The sequence below is a fragment of the Saccopteryx leptura genome, chromosome 2 (genome assembly GCF_036850995.1).
Source record: "Saccopteryx leptura isolate mSacLep1 chromosome 2, mSacLep1_pri_phased_curated, whole genome shotgun sequence".
Taxonomy (NCBI): domain Eukaryota; kingdom Metazoa; phylum Chordata; class Mammalia; order Chiroptera; family Emballonuridae; genus Saccopteryx; species Saccopteryx leptura.
In genome coordinates this window covers 164,154,550-164,177,369 of record NC_089504.1, presented here as the reverse complement: position 1 = coordinate 164,177,369, position 22,820 = coordinate 164,154,550, and the positions used below count along the sequence as shown (strand labels likewise).

The following is a 22,820-nucleotide window of genomic DNA, read 5'->3' as shown; positions in this document are numbered from 1 at the left end:
ACTTGGTATCTGCAAAATACCATAATAAACTAGTCTTTGAACATTACTATTTGTGATGAGCCACACTGCTAATATCAATTTAAGTAATTAAGCTTTCAGCAGGATGACCCTTCTCCAATAGTAAGTTCAGAAATAAATACAATCATACTTCAGTTATTTTTCTCAAAAGGTAAAAAAAAAAAGGAAAGAAAAAAAGAATCACATTTACACAGGGTGAGAAGTTCTTGTGGATTTTCTGATTGCAATATTGATCAAACTGAGTAAAATCCCAAAGCTACACTAAGAAATATCCAGCCTCAACTAGCAAGTGATCGTATCTGAACTAAAAACTAAATCCGGAGGGGAAAAAAATAGAAAATTAACATAACTAAAAAATACTTTATATTAATTTTCTATTTTTCTTTTATTCACCAATACAACTCAAGGCAGTTTCCAAACAGCATTATCAAAAGGGAGAAACAGTCAAGATAAAGTCAAGAAAAAGTGGAAATTTCTGGCGCTCTAAAAAGTAACCATCACATTTAATCCACAGAAAGTCCATGGTTAGACTACAGGTTACCTGCCGAGGTCACTGAGCATGAGCATTGAAAGCCATGAGGAGGTCATTCTAGGTAGAGAATGGTACTTCCAAGAAATTCCAGAAGAGCATGAAGACATAGTCAGGCACAGCGTTTTCTGTCCTATCCAAGCTCAGGTCATTTAAAATCTTACAAGTGATCTTGACACAATTGGCCATAAAAATGTGAGAGGAAAGGTTTATCCCTACATAAATTCCTATTACATTACACAACTCCCTAGAAATTTTGAAAATACCAAAACTAGTAAGAGGAAACGACTTGGACTTTCTATTTTAACGTTTTATTATTCAATGCTATCTTAACATGAATTCTAATTGAGATGATCATCAAAACTCACAAAAATTTAGAAATCATAAAATGTAATCAATAAATAAAGCAATAGCTTTCAAAAAATGTAAACTTATAATGGAAAGATGTATTTAAAGTTACAGGAGAAAAACAAGTCAGTGTTTTATTCAAAGAGGGTTTGAAACAGAAACCAGCTTTATCTATTATATTTAGGTCACTTAAGGAGAAATACAGTACTGCTTCATAAAGGTGACTCATACAATCTCTTATTATAAATCTCTTTGAAACAAAATGATGGTTCTGCCCACCTTCACATTCTACTATGACAGAAAAAGTTTTAAGAACAAAAAATCTGAAATCCTTAACTATGGATTTTAACATGAAAACAAAACCTTAGGGACTCACAGAATTTTAGAAATAGAACTTCAAAGATCTAGTTCATTCTTGCATTTTACAGTTAAAGGAACTGCAGTATCAAGAGATAAGAAGGAAAGCTAAATGTCAAGTGGCTGGCTGGTATGTTCCTTGAGCAACACTGATCCAACCCTAACTGCACACACCAACGAAGAACAAACAAGCACCTCTGGTCTTCAAGAGCAATGGAACATGCTCACTCCTAACAATTTGTTTTTGGGGGACAATTACAAAAGGTGAATGACATACAAAGTTTTCATGGTAACTCTTCTTCTGTTTGGTATTAAATAAAGATCTATTACTATATCATAAGAAGCTCTCCAAGAATGGAGGAATCTGGAAAAAAGAAAGCCAAATTCCAAATTTCAAAGAAGGAATTTTCCTACCCTACGAAATTATACTTTCTCATGAAAACTGTGTGCCCTACCTTCATATATTGCACTTACCCCTCACAAAATGTGCAAAAGCTCCTTGTAGGTACTCTGGCAACCTGTCAGCAGGACCCAGACTACATGAGGCTTACTCTCTGCTACAGAGATGCTCGAAATGGCCAGGTGTTCACAAGGAACTCATATTCATCTAGAATTTCTAATGTTTTGGGGATGGCTTTCCACGGACTAGGGTACTACTGTCCAGGTGACCAATCATTTTAGGCCACTTAAGGAGGACAGTTTCATTCCCTACCACAGCAACTTTCTTTCATAGTAATTATGTAAATAAAACTCGTTTGTGTCTTGTCAACCATCTGAAACCAACAGAGACATGAAGACAAAAGTTAAAATGAAGTAAATATAAGAAAGGAAATATACACACTATGTTCTGATCAGAAAATACTTTTTTTTAAAAAAGAAAACCATGTCCTGGCCAGATAACTCAGTTGGGTAGAACACTGTACCAAAGTGCAGAGGTTGGTGGTTCAATCCTCAGTCAGGGCACATACAGGAACAGATCTGTATTCCTGTCTCTCTCCCTTCTTTCTATAAAGCTTAATAAATAAATAATTTTAAATAAAAATAGAAAAACGCTGTAGTCAAGCCCAGATGCCAATGACAACAATCACCTCTCTCGCCTTCAATCACAAGAGATATAAGACTCAGTCTATTTAATGACAGACTCACATGCACACCAACCCACAATAAGTCTCCCATTTTGTTTTATGTTGCCTACTTCTGAGATAACAAATGAAAGAAATCCATTTTTCCCTGGGAGAAGGACCAAAAAATGCCAGAAAGTTAGCTCCAGGAGCATGGAACCAGTCCCTCACTGTCTGTGGGTACAGCAGCTCTTTAACAAGAAGAGAACTCACATTTCCTGAACATTTAACTCCTAAGTGCCAAAGACTTCTGAGGTGAAGTAGCCTGAAAGTGCTCTCCTGATAAAATGCACAAACATGCAACATGCACATGCACATGTGTGCACACACAGAAAAGAGCAAAAAAATTAGAACTAGAATGTAACAAAAGGAAAACACAAGGAAATGAGGAGAAATGTAATAAAACTTAAGTGGGAAGGGGAAGGGAAAAATTTTAAGAGGCCAGAAAAGGGAAGCATCAAGGAGAAAGTCTCACATTTATTAGATTACCCAGACATTCTATAAAAATGACACACATCCCTAGACAAGAATGTAAAAATTCTGAATTGTGATTGACTGCCACTTGCATGAGAAGTCTTCTTAGAGGAATTAACCCTTCAGTGCTGGTGGCAACTGAGGACGGACGGAGTTAAAAGAAATTCTGTGAAGTTTAGATGTAACATTAATGTGACACATGGCTTGGCAGTACATTAATGACTGTAATACATGCACTTGGGCTCTTACATAGTTCATCATGTCTCAAAAACCAAACTGATTTTACAAGCATGACTGAAACTGGCAATAAATAATAAATAAATTCTTTAGAAATTTTTATCAGAAAAACAAGTTTTCCAAAACAAGCTCAAATCATAACAAAGCAACAATGCTTCATAAATACAGACACTTGAAAAAGGAAAGAGTGGTATAAACAAATACACTAATAAAATGCTCATAACTTGGATCAACTACTTCCCAATCAGTAGAGAAGAATGACTGAGTTACAACAGAAGGTCAGATGAAACACTGATGGACCCAGTGAGGGCAGTGTCGCTACCATTTTCACATTACCTTAGGTACCTAGTTTAAACAGTGGTTTTCTAATCCATTAATGCTAAACAATTTTCAGGCAGTAAAGATGAAGTAAGTCTCCCTTAAATTCTTAAGGTTGATGTTTAGTTTGCTTTTTTTAATTTAACACTGAGTTAAATATTCTCCAGACATAAAATAAATTTTCTTAGTGCCAGAAATAAATTCACCACTCAAAAACACAAAAAACAACAAAAAAAAGTCCTCATTTGGGCTTTAAGAGGTGGTTATTAAAGCTGCTCCTCTAATTGGTGAGATCTAACTTCTGAGTGGGAGAGCTCATCACCACTGCTAACTCTCTGCAAACAAAACATAGCATTTTTTACACATCATATATTTTAAAAGCCATTTAAAATGAGGTAATGGGTCATGGCATTTACCTGTTTACAAAGTGACTTTTCTTCCACGTTGTTACTACACTTGCAACTCACAACCACATAACATAGCCAAATCCATGAAGGAATGTGACATCACTATTCCTGTCTCACAGGTGAGAACAGGCTGAGGCAGGGTAAGTGACTCCTCGAGGTGATGAGGTGATGACAGGCAGCAGGCACCACTAGGCTGGGACTCACTGTTCCTGCACCAAAGCTCTCCCATCCCAGTCAAACTAACAACTCTCACTTATACCTCGTGTATGAAGAACATGTCTAATATGTAACTTTCACTGCAGGCAATTTCCATCTGGAAACCAGAGCACTGGGGGCTAACAGGTAAGTCAAAGCACAAGAATAAAAGGTCAGTTATTTTAGCTTCAAATACTCAACTAGCCAATTTTGTTGTCATGGATAACTTGGCATTTCAGAGGCTTAAATATGGCTGACAAAAAAATGGCTCCAATTAGGAAAAAAAGAGCCAATAATAAAAAAGTTATAAAGTATCTAAAAGGCAGAAGACTATATATACATATATACATATATAATATATACATATACATATATATACCTCTCTGAGAAAATACCACCTTTGGAAAGAAATAATTTCTGTACGCGTGTCAGGTATAAGGTACTCATAAAACCTTCCACTAGAGTAAAAATCAATGCTTCACCTTGGCCAGTTGGCTCAGAGGCAGAGAGCATTGGCTCAGCATGGACATCCCAGGTTCAATTCCCAGTCAGGACATACAAGAGAAGTGCCCATCTGCTTCTCCACCCGTACCCCTCTCACTTCTGTCTCTCTCTTTCTTCTACTCCCCTCCTGCAGCCATGGCTCGATTAGAGCTAGTTGGCCCTGGATGCTGAGGATGGCTCCATGGCTTCCACTTCAGGCGCTAAAAAAAAAATGGCTCCAGTTGCAACAGAGCAAGGGCCCCAGATGGGCAGAGCATCATCCTTAGTGGGCCTATTGGGTAGATCCCAGTTAGGGCGCATGAGGGAGTCTGTCTCTGCCTCCCCTCCTCTCACTAAAAATAAATAAATAAAATCAATGCTTATTTTAGGGTACACAGTGATAACCTGCACAGAACTAATACTAAGCAAGCTAAGTACAAACTACATGGCTGGAAAAAAAAAACACATTGAAAAAACAATTAAAAGAAAAATCATAGAAAACTCTAAAAACAATCTCAATTTTAAAACATTGGGATAAGATACAGTACATTTCCTATAATAAATGATATAACACTTGAAAACAACTGAAAAAATATTAGATTTCCCCCTCACTCATAGCCTTCACGTTATGGTCAATAAAACAAATTATTAAATACTGTATCTAAGGGAAGAAAATCCAAAGTTAAAATAAGTTTTCTGTTGGGCTATATGGATATATTTAAAGCCACTTAGTAGAATGATTTTAACTACATACCTGGTTATTTTAAAAGGAATTTAAAATATCTAATGGTCAAGACAGAAGAATTAGCAATGATTATGCAAAAATATTTTTAAGGTGAATACTTACCCAAAATATGCTTGCAAACTGCAAATGGTGACTTTGATTTCCTAAATGATAAGAATATGTGCTCTGCGTGCTGGCGTTGTTCATTGTTGACCATGGAAGGCGGTGCCTTGACAGTTATGAGAAACAAAACAAAAAAATAGAGCACATGTGTTCAATAAGAAAACATGAATAACAGCAATCCTTTCACCCACGATAAGAATATACTTTCATTTGGGGGGAGCAACAGGAGCACAAATTCTTCTTTTATTTCTTTTTAGAAAATACTAATATGAAACTTCATGATAAATATTTAAAATATAGTTTCAGGAAAAAGAAAGAAATTCCTGGCAAGGTCTGGGGCAGAATCCTTTAAAGCTGTCTACATTTTAGAAAGAGAGATACTTATCTAACGTTTTCATATTTTATTAAACACAGCTAACTTAGTGCCTTTTATTCCAAAATATACAACTCCATCTAACTTGACCAAGTTCAAACTATTTCAAAACTCTTCAGCACTGTTGAAACTGAATCCAAGATTATTTCCTTCCCTACTCTATTCCTGCCTTTGTTTTTGTAAGTGGCTACACTTGCCTTCTGAATGATCAAAACTTTTACATCTTCTCTTCCAAAATAAAAGTAACAAGCTGGCTGTGATAAAGTTGAGACTACAGCAGTAGACAGTCTCATTTAAATTTTTCTTTTTTCTTTCTTTTTTTTTTACACAGAGCATGCCTTAAGTCAGTTTTATTTTTCTTAACTTTAAAATATATTTATTTTCATATATATATGAAAATGCCATCTTTGAAAAGAGAGCTCTGAAATGTTCTGTAAATCTTTTTCAATTCTTGCAGGTGTCTTGTTACTAACATGGCCAGCCACTAACTTGACCTACCACCTTATAGAAAGAACTCTGGCAGCACTCTGCATAGCCAGTGTATGCTGGTGGGAGTAGGCTTTGAGGGTTCCGATTGCTTTTCAGTCTTCATGTGTGTACCAATCTCATATTTGGCCAGAATCTCAGGATTCTCCCTCAGCCTTGTCATATACTTCATGGTACCAGGAGAACCTCCCTACCACTGTTCTGTCTCCTAGATGGGAAGATCAACTGCCCTTTCTCCAGAGCCCTCTGCTGGAAGAACTATTCTGCATGGCACATCTCAGCTCCTCCTGGAGGGATTTTTGTTCTTCAGAAACCTAGAGTCCACCTATACGGAGCTCTACTGAAGCCTGTATCCAGGAGAAAGCTTGAGTGACCGACCTAAGGTTTCTCTTCTCCTGCCAACCTCTTCTTATGGCCTTCCCCACCCCACTTCAATTTTACAAGCTTACAGCAGTGTGTATGTTTGTTTTGTTTTCCCACCTAATGGGCAGAAAACCTGGGAAGAATTTCTGGACTTGAGCCCACCAGTTCATCTGCTTTGAATAACCTGCTGAGAGCTAAAACTGGCACCCATTGCCCCATGCCTTCAGGGTAGACTAGTGGGGCAGAGTATGGTGGGGCAGAGTATGCCACCACCTGAACATCAGGCACTGAGTGAAAAGTGAGTGATACCATGCAGCCCCATGTTCATTGCAGCATTGTTCACAGTGGCCAGGACATGGAAACAACCAAAAAGCCCGTCAACAGATGACTGAATAAAGAAGATGTGGCACATATACACTATGGAATACTACTCAGCCATAAGAAATGATGACATCGGATCATTTATAGCAAAATGGTGGGATCTTGATAACATTATACGAAGTGAAATAAGTAAATCAGAAAAAACCAGGAACTGCATTATTCCATACGTAGGTGGGACATAAAAGTGAGACTAAGAGACATTGATAAGAGTGTGGTGGTTACGGGGGGAGAGGGAGAGGGAAAGGGGGAGGGGGAGGGGCACAAAGAAAACTAGATAGAAGATGACAGAGGACAATCTGACTTTGGGTGATGGGTATGCAACATAATTGAACAACAAGATAACCTGGACATGTTTTCTTTGAATATATGTATCCTGATTTATTGATGTCACCCCATTAAAAATATAAAATTATATAAAAAATAAGTGAATGATGCTCATGTCACTGGCTAACGCTTTGAGGGGAGGAGAGGGTGGGAGTTAACTTCTATTTTTTTGGTCATGATCTCTTTCCTCTTCTTTTTTTCTTAATTAAATAAATGGATCAAAATTACATCATTCAAGCCCTGCCTTCAAAATGAAATTTAGTATTATTTAGCAAAAACAATAAAAACCCAAAGTTTTTCAACCATCAATAAAAAAGATAGAAGTATTATCAGATAATTCTATCTCAAGTTTTCTAAAATCACCATTAAATCGGAAAAAGGAAATAGTAAAGTCTGGGATTTATAGAACTCCTATCTGAATAATAATCAGCCAGAAAAGCCAGCCATATCTTAATAAAACAGCTTCTGAAGTCTTCCCAGGTTTTAAAATTCCACTTTGTTCTAAGAATCCTTCTCAAGATAATACTCTCTGAATCAGACCTACCTAAGCATATGATCCCATTATACTGTTTGGTTGTTGTCTCTGACTCATCTGAAGAGGAGGAGAGGAGCCTACTAATTAAAACATCACGATTCTCAACTGGGGGAGGGAAGGGTAGACAATAGGGAAATAAACCTTTGTTATTGTAACGAGTATCCAGTAGGGATATCATAATTTCAACTATGTATATTCAAAGAATATGAAAGATAAATAACACTTTGCAACCAAGCACATTATTATATCAATATTCATTATAAACTAGACCAACTATGCAACATTAATCATGCTAATTTCAGTTAAAATAGTAAAAACAAACAAAAAATATACATCCAAGAGAAATAAGTGATTTCGAAGTTCTTGCCTAAAGGAATTCTCATTAGTTAAAGCCAGTTCCCACTACTATTCTTTTCTTTTTTTTTTTTTTTGTATTTTTCTGAAGCTGGAAACGGGGAGAGACAGTCAAGACAGACTCCTGCATGCGCCAGACCGGGATCCACCCGGCACGCCCACCAGGGGCAAAGCTCTGCCCATCTGGGGCGTCGCTATGTTGCGACCAGAGCCACTCTAGCGCCTGAGGCAGAGGCCACAGAGCCATCCCCAGCACTCGGGCCATCTTTGCTCCAATGGAGCCTTGGCTGCAGGAGGGGAAGAGAGAGACAGAGAGGAAGGAGAGGGGGAGGGGTGAAGAAGCAGATGGGCGCTTCTCCTGTGTGCCCTGGCCTGGAATCGAACCCGGGACTTCTGCACGCCAGGCCGACGCTCTACCACTGAGCAAACCGGCCAGGGCTACTATTCTTTTTTTATTTATTTATTTGTGTTTACATAGATTCTAGGGTCACCCCGAATGCATCCTCCCTCCCCCATATTCCTCTCAACATTTCCCTTGCCCCCCTTTCTATAGTGCCCGACCCCCTTCCCTACTATTCTTAAGGATATAGTGCCCTCTACAGCTCTCTAGATAAAAATGCAAACATTTTCATTGAAGTGGTGTCAAATTCTTTAATAATTTTTTAAAGGCTTAACATACTGTGACTAATTAACTCAATATACGTTTGTCCCAACATTTGCAAATTCTTCATACCCACCATCTTCCCCAATTCAACATGCTGAGTTTGTGTTTTCACAAGATCTTTTATCATAAGTATCTGCTGACTATATCCTGAATACCAAGCACATTACACTACTGCTGGGAACACAAATCAACTATGGGTTACCCAGAGAATTTGAATTATACATTCCTTTTCATCACTCTTGAAAAGCAGCAAGCACTACATAGGTATAATTCTGCAAATTAATATGCTAGTTATGCTACAGACAAAAGTAGTTCCTAAAGCTAATTGTCTTTGTACACCGTGATATCCACACACTTAAAGTACAGGTCTAAATATAATTCTAATATAACAAAGAATGATACTTCACTTATAAAATATCGGATTCTATAAGCAATAAGTATAATCTAAAACAGGCGTCCCCAAACCACAGCCCGCATGCGGCCCCCTGAGGCCATTTATCCAGCCCCCCGCCACACTTCCAGAAGGGGCACCTCTTTCATCGGTGGTCAGTGAGAGGAGCACTGTATGTGGCGGCCCTCCAATGGTCTGAGGGACAGTGAACTGGCCCCCTGTGTAAAAAGTTTGGGGATCCCTGAAAAAGATAGAAAAAATATCACTAACCTTCACAACAACCCTGAGGTAGATACTATTATTATCCCTATTTTACATATGAGGATACTTGTACCAGCCAAAAACACCTATGCTGATAGCCTTTGGGTTGCTGGCTAGAGCACGGGCTCATCCAGCTTAAGCGTGGGATCATAGACATGACCCCATGGTCGCTGACTTGAGCCCAAAGGTCGCTGACTTGAGCCCAAAGGTCACTGGCTTGAACCCAAGGTCAACGGCTTGAGCCCAAGGTTGCTGGTTTGAGCAAGGGGTCACTGGCTTGGCTGGAGCCCCCCACCCCTGCCACGGTTAAGGCACATATGAGAAAGCAATCAATGAACAACTAAGGTGTTGCAACTACAAGTTGATGCTTCTCATCTCTTTCCCTGTCTGTCTGTCCCTCTATCTCTCTCTCACTATGAAAAATTTTTTTAAGTAAAAATAAAAATTTAGCTCCCCCACTGCACTCGCCGTATTTCAAGCGCTCAACAGCTGCAGGTGGCTAGTGGCTACCATATCAGAGTGTGGACTTAGCACATTTCAATCAACACAGAAAGTTCTATCAGCACTGCTCTAGAAGAAAGTGAATTAATATTTACTGAGCACTTATAATAAGGCCCTCTTGATTTATGTGCTTTGACTCAATGTTATATGATAAATTAAAGTACAAAATAACAATTATAGAGCACTTACTATGTGCCAGGCACTACACTAAACACTTTCCTTCTCATGTAAATGGAATAATTTAAGTATACATTAACTCCCTGAGGTAGATGCATTACTTTCCTATTTTAGAGATGAAGAAACAGGCACAAAGGTTAAATGCCTTGCCAAATGTCACACAGCTAGTCCCAGGTGGAGCCAAGAGTCCAGATAGTCTGGCTCCAGGCTCTGAATGTTACACTGCCTTTCCGTTCCTAAATTGTAATAATTCCCACGTGTGCTTACTAATATAGCAAAAGGGTGATTTTTCTACTCTCACCTGACTTGGTCACTGGCATTCAACTGTTGCTTTCTAATTTGTTCTCTATCCCAGGGGTCCCCAAACTGCGGCCTCCTGAGGCCATTTATCCGGCCTCCGCCGCACTTCTGGAAGGGGCACCTCTTTCATTGGTGGTCAGTGAGAGGAGCACAGGATGCAGATGCTCCTGTGCTCCTGGAGTACTAAGAGTGGCAGCGCCACAAAGCGCGCTTCGCTCACGTACAGTACTACTTCCGGTGACGCGGGAAGCATCATGGCTCCGGAAGCGCGTCATATCACTTGTTACGGCTAGCAGTGACAAATATGGAACTGGACACTGACCATCTCATTAGCCAAAAGCAGGCCCATAGTTCCCATTGAAATACTGGTCAGTTTGTTGATTTAAAATTACTTGTTCTTTATTTTAAATATTGTATTTGTTCCCATTTTGTTTTTTTACTTTAAAGTAAGATATGTGCAGTGTGCATAGGGATTTGTTCATCGTTTTTTTTATAGTCCGGCCCTCCAACGGTCTGAGGGACAGTGAACTGGCCCCCTGTGTAAAAAGTCTGGGGACCCCTGCTCTATCCCCTACCACAAAACCACAAAACAGACAGACCAGCTTTCTAAAATGGTTTTGTTGAAAGATTAGGGTCAAATAATTTTATATTAAAGATGGATATGTTACAGATTAGAGTAAAATTTCTATTAATTTTTAAGATAAACAGTGAGAAATTCTGAGCTTACATAAGCTGTTTCCTTAAGAGTCACTTCAGTATTGAAGAATGTTTTGAGAAGGCTGACCAGGTGGTAGTGCACTGGACAGAGTTGACCTGGGACGCTAAGATCCCAGGTTGGAAACCCCAAAGTCGCTGGCTTGAGTGCAGGTTCACCTGACTTGAGCAAGGGGTCACTGGATTTAGGCAGGGCTGCTGGCTTAAGTATAGGATCATCAACAGGATCCCATCCATTATCGCTAGCTTGAAGCCCAAGGTTGCTGGCTTGAGCTCGCGGTCACTGGCCTGACCAAGGGGTCACTGGCTTGGCTTGAACCCCCTAGTCAAGGCACATATAAAAAGCAATCAATGGGCCCTGGCCGGTTGGCTCAGTGGTAGAGCGTTGGCCTGGCGTGCAGGAGTCCAGGGTTCAATTCCTGACCAGGGCACACAGGAGAAGCGCCCATCTGCTTCTCCACCCCTCCCCCTCTCCTTCCTCTCTGTCTCTCTCTTCCCCTCCCGCAGCCAAGGCTTCATTGGAGCAGAGTTTGCCCGGGCGCTGAGGATGGCTCTGTGGCCTCTGCCACAGGTGCTAGAGTGGCTCTGGTTGCAGCAGAGCAACGCCTCAGATGGGCAGAGCATCGCCCCCTGGTGGGCATGCCGGGTGGATCCCGGTCGGGTGCATGCGGGAGTCTGACTGCATCCCCGTTTCCAACTTCAGAAAAATACAAAAAAAAGAAGAAAAAAAAAAGCAATCAATGAACAACTGAAGTGAAGCAACTACAAGTTCTCATCTTGCTCCCTTCCTGTCTTTCTGTCTCTCAACAACAACAAAAAGTTTTAAGATTAATATATACACTCCTACCTAGCTTTGTTCAGAATCTCATCATCTTTTTAACAACTTTGACAGCTGCCTACCTCACACCTTGCTTCCCTCAGATCAGATTTCACACTGCTGCCCTTAAGTCACACTACTGGATGAATTCAGCTGATCACTGTGGCAAATGAGGCCCCAGGATAACCCAGTCCCTGCCTGTTTCCTGAGGCTCATCTCACACTACCCCCTCATTTACACATTTATTTTCTTCATTCAACAAATAGTACTGAGCAACTACTAGGTCCCTAAACTAATACATGTTAGAGTCTAGCAGGGGAGGCAACATTAACCAATTAACAGCACAAGTTAATGTAAGAATGTGAATGTGGTAGGTGTGATGACCCACACAGATACTAAGTACAGAACAGGTGAGTTTCAGCTTTCAGGGGAGTTTGGGAAGGCATTCCTAAGACAGTGACTATACAGAGACCCCAGAGGATCACATGAGCATGAAGAAGAGCATCATCGGCCAACAGAGTAATACATGCAAGAAGAGCAGGATGAGGAAGGGCTGAAAGAGCACTAATGTGGCTAAGGCAGAGAATGGGCGATGACAGAAGGGTTCTAAGAAGCTGGAAAGATAAAAACTTAACCAATGTCTCACAAAGAGCATCCAGGAACAAACCTCAATTTAGACCTGGCTAATCTGTATCTGACCGCCCTCCCACCCACCCACACAACACTATGTGCCTCCCTACAACACTGTTCACACACACCAGTCCACAAAATACTATCCAACGCCCACTATGTGCCCAGAATGTGCTAGATGCTTCAGACACAATAGCGCTTCAGTGATAAGCAAAACCAAACAGAATCCCTGTCCACATGGGGCTTACAATCCAAGAGGAGTCAATCACAGACTCCCACAAACAGCATAACATTGTGGGTGTAATAAATGTTACAAAAGCAAATGGTACTAAGAAAAAAAATTAGTTCAGCATGTCCAGGCTTTCTGACAAAGTAAACCATTGCACTGAGATCTAAGGAATTAAAAGCTAACTAGACAAATCAGGGAGCAGAGTACTCCAAGCCACAGGAGTACATGCATTTAAGGTTCTGGAAGGGGAGACCAACAGTGATGGACTTGAGCCCAAGGCCAAATCATGAATGTGACCTGTGCGGTCACATAGGGCCTAGTTCTCTTTTTTTTTTTTTTAAGATTTTATTTATTCATTTTAGAAGGAAGACAGAGAGAGAGAGAGAAGGGGGGAGGAGCAGGAAGCACCAACTCCCATACGTGCCTTGACCAAGCAAGCCCAGGGTTTTGAACCAGCAACCTCAGCATTCCAGGTCGGTGCTTTATCCACTGCGCCACCACAGGTCAGGCGGGCCTAGTTCTTTTGATTATACTAACCAAAAATGAACTTGCTAAAAGTAAAATTTTGATGACCTAATACATTTATAAAAAAGCAGTCAAGCCTGACCTGTGGTGGCGCAGTGGATAAAGCGTCAACCTGGAAATGCTGAGGTCGCCGGTTCGAAACCCTGGGCTTGCCTGGCCAAGGCACATATGGGAGTTGATGCTTCCTGCTCCTCCCCCCCTTTCTCTCTCTCTGTCTCTCCTCTCTCTCTCTCTCTTTCTCTCTGTCTCTCCCTCTCCTCTCTAAAATGAATAAATAAAAAAATAAAAATAAAAAAGCAGTCAAAATAGCTTACAATCAATTAAGATATCACAGGCGTTATTTACTGTATTACATAAAGTTATGATACAAAAATATTACTCTTGCAATTTTTAAGTTTATTACTCAGAAAGCACAATTCTGCCATTATGGGATTTTTGTTTGTTTGTATTTTTCTGAAGTGAGAAGCAGGGAGGCAGAGACAGACTCCCACGTGCGCACGGCTGCGATCTACCTCGCATGACCACAAGGGGGCAATGTTCTGCCCATCTGGGGCATTGCTTCGTTGCAACCAGAGTAATTCTAGTGCCTGAGGCGGAGGCCGTGGAGCCATCCTCAGTGTCCAGGCCAACTTTGCTCTAATAGAGCCTTGGCTGCAGGAGGGGAGGAGAGAGATAGAGAGAAAGGAGAGAGGGAAGGGTGGAGAAGCAGATGGACACTTCTCCTGTATGCCCTGGCCAGGAATTGAACCCAGGACTTCCACACACTGGGCCGATGCTCTACCACTGAGCCAACTGGCCAGGGCCTACTATTTTGTTTTATAATAAAATATTTTTAAAAGAAAAAGCTTTCTATTTTAAGTGAGAGGAGGGGATATAGTGAGACAGACTCCCTTCTGCATGCACCCCAACTGGGAACCACCTGACCAACCCACGGTCTGGAGCTGATGCTAGAATCATCCAAGCTATCCTCAGCACCTGAGGCAGAGGACCAGACAAGCTATCCTCACGCTCAAACCAATTGAGTCACTGGCTGCAAGAGAAAAGAGAGAGAGAAGAGGGGAGAGGGAGGGGAAAAGAAATAGATGGTCACTTCTCCTGTGTGCCCTGACTGGGGCTTGAACCCAGGACTCCGCACACCAGGCCAATGCTCTATCCACTGAGTCAACTGGCAAGGGCCAACTTGTAACTTTTTATACTTTCGGTAGCACTCTATTTCACCACATCTTTACAATTCAAAATACCATTTTAATCAAAGTTCTGGTTCTGGGCCCTGGCCGGTTGGCTCAGCGGTAGAGCGTCGGCCTGGCGTGCGGGGGACCCGGGTTCGATTCCCGGCCAGGGCACATAGGAGAAGCGCCCATTTGCTTCTCCACCCCCACCCCCTCTCCTTCCTCTCTGTCTCTCTCTTCCCCTCCCGCAGCCAAGGCTCCATTGGAGCAAAAGATGGCCCGGGCGCTGGGGATGGCTCCTTGGCCTCTGCCCCAGGCGCTAGAGTGGCTCTGGTTGCGGCAGAGCGACGCCCCAGAGGGGCAGAGCATTGCCCCTGGTGGGCGTGCCGGGTGGATCCCGGTCGGGCGCATGTGGGAGTCTGTCTGACTGTCTCTCCCCGTTTCCAGCTTCAGAAAAATACAAAAAAAAAAAAAAAAAAAAGTTCTGGTTCTGAACTACTGTTCCAGCTTTCTAGTCTCTTCCCATAACAGCGTTACAATGTTTCAATTACTGCAGCTTTCCAACACATTGCAACAACTGGTACATCCAGTCCCTCAAACCTTTCATTTAAAAAAAAAATGTTCTGTTATTCTCATATAATTATTCTTCCAGATATATTTTCTAATTAATTAGTTAAGTTTCTCTGGCACCTCAAAAGGGTGAGAAGGGAAAAGGAATTTTAATTGATATTATATTCAATCTATAAAGTAATGAAGGAGGAATTGCCACCTTAACCAGATTCTTTTGACTGAAAAATACAGATCTCATTTAGTTAAGATCTTTTATACTCTTTAAATAAGCTTTATGGTTTTCTTCATTAAAATGTTAAATGTTTCTTATTAAATAGTGCCCTATAATTTATTCCTGCAGTTTTTATTCCTAATGTTGTTTCTTTTATATTTTTAACTTAATCGTTGTTCGTATAAAGGAAATTTTGCAATTAGTTTATTTGTCCTATATCCAGTCACCTTATCAAACAACTATTGGTTCTCATAGTTTTTTAATTTTCTTAGAATGATTCTCCTGAACATCACCTGCAAATATCATGTTCTTTACTTTTCTTTCCAATACTTGCAGTTACTCCATTTTTATTATCTTACTGTATCAGGTAGGCCCTACCGAGGTTTTGAATAACAGTTATATTAAGACTGCTATTTTACTCTTAAGAATATCACCATTTACTAGTGTTTTCAAAGATTTAGTTTATAGTTCTATCAATTTTTACTTTACTGAGGTCTTAATCATAAAATGCTGTTGAAATCTATCAACTGCTTTTTAGGCATCTCTGGATGATTGTGGTCTTTGCACATTTCTTCTCTGGATTGCTGGCTATGTTCCAATTAGCTTAGTTTGACACAAGTCCAACTACAAAATACACATATAACTGAATTAAATTTTAAATAAAAATTTCCCACTATTTTTTTGAGAAAAATTCTGTAGCGCCAGTTTTCTAATATCTAGTGCCACAGCAGAGACTAAACGACAATGTTGAAATAAATAAAAAATGCTTACTGAATATAACGTATCTTTCCAATAAGAGAAGTAAATGCTATAATCAAAACTCTTAATTTTATATGTACATTACTGATTACAAAAAAAAATAAAAAGCACTGCACCTTTTACAGAAAAGGAGCTCAGGAATTCTAGAGAAAGACTGGAATATTCCCCAAACACAGTGTTCGGTTCTCCGAGGCCTTTAGATAGATCCCTCTAGCTGGGTTACCTGGGATACCCAACTAGAAAACTCTAATTCGCTCTTCACGCCTCAGCTAAAGACTCACCTGTTCTGAAAGCATATTTCTAGATCCCCACCTCATTTGGAGTAGATGTCCCTCCTGGGTACTCCCACAGAACACTGGGATGCACTTTTATTATAACATTATTTAACAATTGCTAATAGTTTTGCCTTTCTCCTCCATTAGACTATGCCATCCTTAAAAACATGGTCTTTCTCCTATGTCCTCAGCAAATATAATATCGTGCCTCCCATATACACACTGAAGAAATGCGCTAGAAATGAACAAATGGCCAGAGACTGAATTACAGGTCCAAACCAGCTATATGACCACAAACTAATCACTAACCATCTCTGAATCTCAGATTTTCTTTTTTTTTTTTTTTTCCTGAAGCTGGAAACGGGGAGAGACAGTCAAACAGACTCCCGCATGCGCCCGACCGGGATCCACCCGGCACGCCCACCAGGGGCGATGCTCTGCCCACCAGGGGGCGATGCTCTGGCCCTCCGGGGCCTCGCTCTGCCGCTACCAGAGCCACTCTAGCGCCTGGGGCAGAGGCTAAGGAGCCATCCCCAGCGCCCGGACCATCTTTGCTCCAATGGAGCCTTGGCTGCGGGAGGGGAAGAGAGAGACAGAGAGGAAGGGGGAGGGTGGAGAAGCAAATGGGCGCTTCTCCTGTGTGCCCTGGCCAGGAATTGAACCCAGGTCCCCCGCATGCCAGGCCCACGCTCTACCGCTGAGCCAACTGGCCAGGGCCAAATCTCAGATTTTCTAATTTATAAAGTTTAATAATATCACTATTTACTTCACAGAATTAATGCGAAAATCACATTATACAATACAAATTTTTGTATAGCACAATTTTGCAGATACTTTCAAAACATTAACCAAATAGCACTACAATAAAAACTATGAAAGTCAGACATGAATCATTTTCATTAAAGTTGCATTTAGATCTATTAAAATTCACTCTGGTTTTAAAACTATGCAATTACTTTCCTATAAAGTATCAGCCAACATATATGCTATGCACTCTCTTATATTGTCAATCATTAAAGACACTTCCTAACAGCCCATGGGACCCCAAGGAACAAAACCAAAGAAATTCAAGACAATAAATAAATAAAGCTCTCTTTGGATTTATGGTTCATATAGAAGCAATAGTAATACTAGAAGAATACTAAAGTTTTCCATTATGGTGTCTCTAAAATCTAAGGACATCTTACATTTTATATCTATTCACCAAAAAACAAACAAAAAAAAAAACCCCAAACAGATAATGAAAATAAACTTCCTTTCAAAATTCATCCACAATAAGGTGAACAGAGAAAAGTGCAGAAGGATATGGACCACATAATCTCACTTATGTAAAAAAAAAATTTTTTTTTTTAATGATATGTGGATGCTCTTCCATGCTTAGAGATTTTCTCTATAGATAGCCAAGAAGAGTCACCTCTGAAGAAAAGGAAAGAAACTTAAGGAACTTTTACTTTCCCCTATACCTTTCTGCACAGCTTGAATTTCTTACTGTTCAGAAAGGTATCTCTAAGGTTTTATTCTTAAATCAAGGATAACATTTATAGTATGTCATTTATACAAAAACTATATCATGTATAGGGTAAAAACATAGGAAAAAAACATTGAAGTGTATTCAAACTTAATGTGGATTATGTAGGGAGAGTAGAGTGGGGAGAGGGAGAAAAGGGAGTCTCAGCTCTCACTCTGTACATGTGTGTTGTTGATATACTTTAAAATAATGTCCCAGTACTGCTGTTATAATTTCTAAATCAACATAAAATATTCTAAAACCAAATTTTCAAGTCTGTAAACGTAACCTGCTAAATTCTTACAGTCAAAGAGACTCTCACCAATGAGAATGTTGTTAACACAAAAGTGTGGTTGACTTAGACTTACTCTGGCATGTACTTAATATCCTCTCAAAAATGTAGGTTAGGTATCTTAAGTAAATGCCAACAACTATACACCTTTTAGAAAAAAATTTCCAGGCGCTATTTAAACAATGTTCTCATTTGCAAAGTTTTCAGAATAGATAATTTCATTTGCACATTGTTACTAGTTTACAAAAGTTCTTCCTCATCCTAGTTTGTCCTTCTTCAAATTTATTTTCTAGCAAGTAATCTCACTTGAATCAGGAAATTAAGTAGTATGTATAAGCATCTAAGAAAATAATCTGTTACTACTTTTGGGAAGGAATCACTCATGTTGAGATCTATAAAATTCATAAATATCATAAATAGTCAAAAGGGCTAATCTACTTTATTTGGCTGCGTATTCAATAATCTAAATAGGACTGAATACAGATGTGCACAATCAAGCAACTACAATATCCAAAAACACAGTTTGAAATTTCCCAATAGGTGATAAAATTTACATTTACGGTATTATAATAATGTGGACTTTGAGAAGCAACATGGTTCTGAAATGGGAATCTGGTGCTCTGGGTTTTGGGTTAGTCTTACCACTAATTTTAATGTGACCTACCTTTGGCAAGTCACTTCTATCTCTTTGAACCTCAGTTTCCCCATCTGTAGAATGGAAGGGAAAATGCTTAGACTAAGTTCTTATATTCTGGGGTCTCTATTTCCTGAGAAGCTGATAAAAAGTTATACACCCTATTACCAAAAATGTATGTTTGCACCCAAAAATCAGCTTACAATTTTCCTCTGATACCCATCATAGACTCCCTAAGATCTTTGTAGAAAAGATGTCTTAGACTGTTCTGCACACTAACATTCTTCTGCTGATTGTCTTGAAATATACCAAATGAAAAAATTAAGCAAAAATAACTGTGAAAGACATCACTACTTACTTTGCTATTTACTTTGAATTAAAAAACATATTAACCGCTAACATACATGACAAATTTCTGTAAACAAGGCTTCCTCAGATGGATATCCATCTGACTGACAGGTAGATAAATGAAAAAAAAAATCACCCATTTTTTTTTTCATTCTAATGCTTAGTAAGTGAAGAAGATTTAACAATCTTAGCTGCTAACCCTAAATGAATTCACTCTCCTGCTTTCTAGTCCCACTAAGCCTAGTTTAAGAACCACAGACTGGTAACAGACCTGAATGGGAGTCCCCATTCTACCACTTACCTTGAAAATTTGGGTCAGTTACTTACTACCTATGTATTTGAACCCCTTAGTCTATAAAATGAAAATGGAAGTACCTCACAAAATTGCTGAGGTGAAACATATAAAGTGCTTGGCACAGTGTCTCACACACAGTAAGCATTAAATAAATGTGAGCTCTTATCAACAAATTGAAATGCTGCTATCATACTGAAAACTAATACAATAATTGCTACTTGCTCATTTTGGGTAATGTTTTTCAATAGTAAGTAGAAATTTCTAAAAAAGAATTTATTTTCAATAACGTTTTTTCCCATACTCTTCTCTGGAAAGATCAGAAGTATGTAAACAGGTCACCTATTCAACAAATATGACAGGTGGTAAGGTCGAGTGGAAAGAAATCCAGCTTTGGAGCCTGGCAGGTCTGAGTTGTAGACCTAATTGAGCAGCTCAGGAATTATATAATCCAGGCCACATAATCTCTCAACCTTGTAACACTGCTGCAAGGGATACTAAGTGTGCAAAACAGTAAACACAATGTCTGGTATGTAGTTGACACTCAAGAAACAGCATTTAGGACCATCTTCTCTGCTACTCCTTACAGGTGATAAAACTAGCTGTGCCAGGGAAGAGGGAGAGCACTGGCCATCACAAATCCTAATGCTCAGGCCAGTGATGAACGAACTAATAGTCTTTTATCAATGAAACAAATAAAGCAGTGTTTCTTGGGTCACATACTCCTTCTGGAGTCGAATGAAAACAAGGCTCCTAGAAAACTTTCCAGGAAATTCTCTGTCAAAGATCTTAAGAACCTTCTATTAAAAGTTAAGACTAAAAATGCCTGACCAGGTGGTGGCGCAGTGGATAGAGCGTCGGACTGGGATGCGGAAGGACCCAGGTTCGAGACCCCGAGGTCGCCAGCTTGAGCGCGGGCTCATCTGGCTTGAGCAAAGAGCTCACCAGCTTGGACCCAAGGTCCCTGGCTCCAGCAGGGGGTTACTCGGTCTGCTGAAGGCCCGCGGTCAAGGCACATGTGAGAAAGCAATCAAGGAACAACTAAGAAGTCGCAAAGTGCAACGAGAAACTGATGATTGATGCTTCTCATCTCTCTCCATTCCTGTCTGTCTGTCCCTGTCTATCTCTGCCTCTGTAAAAAAAAAAAAAAAAAAAAAGTTAAGACTAAAAAAAAAAAAGTTAGGACTAGTTTTTTCTGGAATCTGAACAATTATCTACACAGTTGAGTGACAAAATGTTTCACATAACTTTGTTTAATATAAAGCACGTAAATCCTGCCTTTTATTAGACTTCTCAGCTTTATGACCTACCTTGGTGTTGAGTGTGAAAACAAATCTTGGTTAATGAAACTACAAGCTGTGCTAGAATAGTTTAAATATTTTTAAATGTGATGTTCAATCTTACCACATAAACACCTAACCAAAGGAAAAGAAGAAAAACCCAAAAGGATAACAAACCTAGCTATATTCAATTCTTATAATGGCCTAATCAAATAAAGGAATCAAATGAGCCTCTAAATTTAAAAAAAAGAACAAGAAAACAAAACAACTACAAATACGGAAGTCATCATTTAAAAAACAAAACTGAGACAGAATATACACAGTTTGTCGAGTTAATGAACAGAGCTTATTCTGACTACTCCCTGCAAGGAACCCTTTTCTGCACTTTATTCTTCCCAAATTCCCTGGTTGAATAATCTACTCGTCCGATTGTTTAACGTGTCTTGTCAGAATGAAGTGGACGCGCAACCCGCAGGGAGTACCGGACCAAGTTTGGCCCCAGTGACCTTGGTCCCAAAGATTCCCATCCGTCCCGCTGTCGCCCTTCCCTGTGCTGTCGCGGCGGTGGCCCCGAGGCGACTGCAGGCCGGAGGATGCTCAGGCACCCCAAGCACCGGATGCTCACACTCCGCGCCGGGCCGGCCAGCCTCACCACCTCCCTCCATCCGCCCGGCCCCGCACCCAGACTGCGCGCAATGCCGAGGACCCCCGCGGCCTGGGAAGCCCTCGTCCTGCAGCCGCACATGCCCGGGACAGGCAGCCCCAGGACGAGGTCGGAAAGCAAAACAGCAGCATTAGACTCCCGTGCCACGCCGCGCCGCCGCCTCCCTCGTGGGCTCCCCGGCGGCCTGCCGGGCGCGGAGGCTGGGGCGGGGCAGAGCGCTCACCATCAGAACTTTGGCCGCGTTCTCCAGCTGAGCGATCACTTCTGGGGGCCCCAGCACGGCCGCCATCATGGTCTCTCTTCAATGACGCGCCATCTGGTGCATTCTGGGAGCAGCGCCACAGCCAACCAATCGGCGCTCGCCCCGCCCCCGCACTCCCCGGCGGCGCTGGGCGGTGACGGAAGCCAAGCGGGGACGGCGTGGGGCTGTGCACCGTGCCGGAGCCGGTAGGGGCGGGGCCGGGCGGCGAGGGCGAGAACGGGGTCGTGAAGGGAATTGGGTAGCGGCCACGGGGACTGGGTGCCCGCTGGTGGCTGGGACGCGGTGGCGCTTGCGTGCTGCCGGTCCGCACGGAGCCGCGGGTCCCTTTGAGGGACCCCGAGCCCTGGCCCCGCGCAGACGCCGGCCGTCGCCGCCGTTCCCCGGCCTGCGCTGCGCTTTGCGCGGGGGCTCCTCCTGGGGACCGGGAGCCTCCCAGAACGTGCGTCCTGCGTCCGGCCTCCGTCCCGCGCCGCAAGAGCGGAAGGCGTCGTCCCGGTGCGGCGGGAAGCCCGTATTTCTCTAGCTAGGGCTCTCCGCGGGAACAGGAGCCAGGACGGAGGAGTCAGGGCTGGCAGCCTTCTTCTCGTGTTCGCGAGGTTCATCGTGTTAAGTATGCGTCAGTGAGAAAGGCCGTTGAGTCGCCAGGAACGCACCTCGCCCTCCTTCAGCGAGCTTGACAGCCTGCAGGCACGTGGTCCCAAGATCATGGGGCTCCCGGCTCACGTGGCTCCGATCTCTACAGACTAATCTAAACGTGGGTGTATTTCGTTTGGAGCGGACATTCCTGTCCCAATAATGTCTACCTTGGCTGCTGCTCAGCTTCGTGGTGCTTCACAGTGAGGAAAGGGTGAAGACAGGAAATATGTGACATGGGGTCACTTTAATCAAGCTGCTAAAAAACTACTACCGTGAAGAAAGTTGATTGCCCTGGCCAGGTAGCTCAGAGCATCATCCAGTATACCAAGGTTGCGGTTGGCTCCTGGTTCAAGACACATGCAGAAACAGATCAATGCTTTTCTCTCTCTCTCTCTCTCTCCCTCCCCCTCTACCTCACTCTTCTTCTCCAAAGTCAATAAATAAAAATAAACAGGCCCTGGCCGGTTGGCTCAGCGGTAGAGCGTCGGCCTGGCGTGCGGGGGACCCGGGTTCGATTCCCGGCCAGGGCACATAGGAGAAGCTCCCATTTGCTTCTCCACCC

General features: G+C 41.6%; 1 protein-coding gene across 5 annotated transcripts in view; it reads right to left on the bottom strand.

Annotated features, from left to right (window-relative positions):
• XPO4 (exportin 4) overlaps positions 1-21,731 on the bottom strand; it is a 117,438-nt gene extending 95,707 nt beyond the window's left edge. For 3 of the 5 annotated variants that reach the window (XM_066369188.1, XM_066369190.1, XM_066369191.1), the window contains exons 1-2: positions 21,584-21,731; positions 5,335-5,440 (exon numbers count right to left, since the gene is read on the bottom strand). In XM_066369188.1, coding sequence (XP_066225285.1) covers positions 5,335-5,440; positions 21,584-21,652 — 175 coding nt within the window. In that variant the 5' untranslated portion in view covers positions 21,653-21,731. Of the gene's footprint in view, positions 1-5,334; positions 5,441-18,806; positions 18,851-21,583 lie in introns of all 5 variants that reach the window. The other 2 variants (XM_066369187.1, XM_066369189.1) reach the window with 1 other exon arrangement.
• Positions 21,732-22,820: the final 1,089 nt, after the last annotated feature.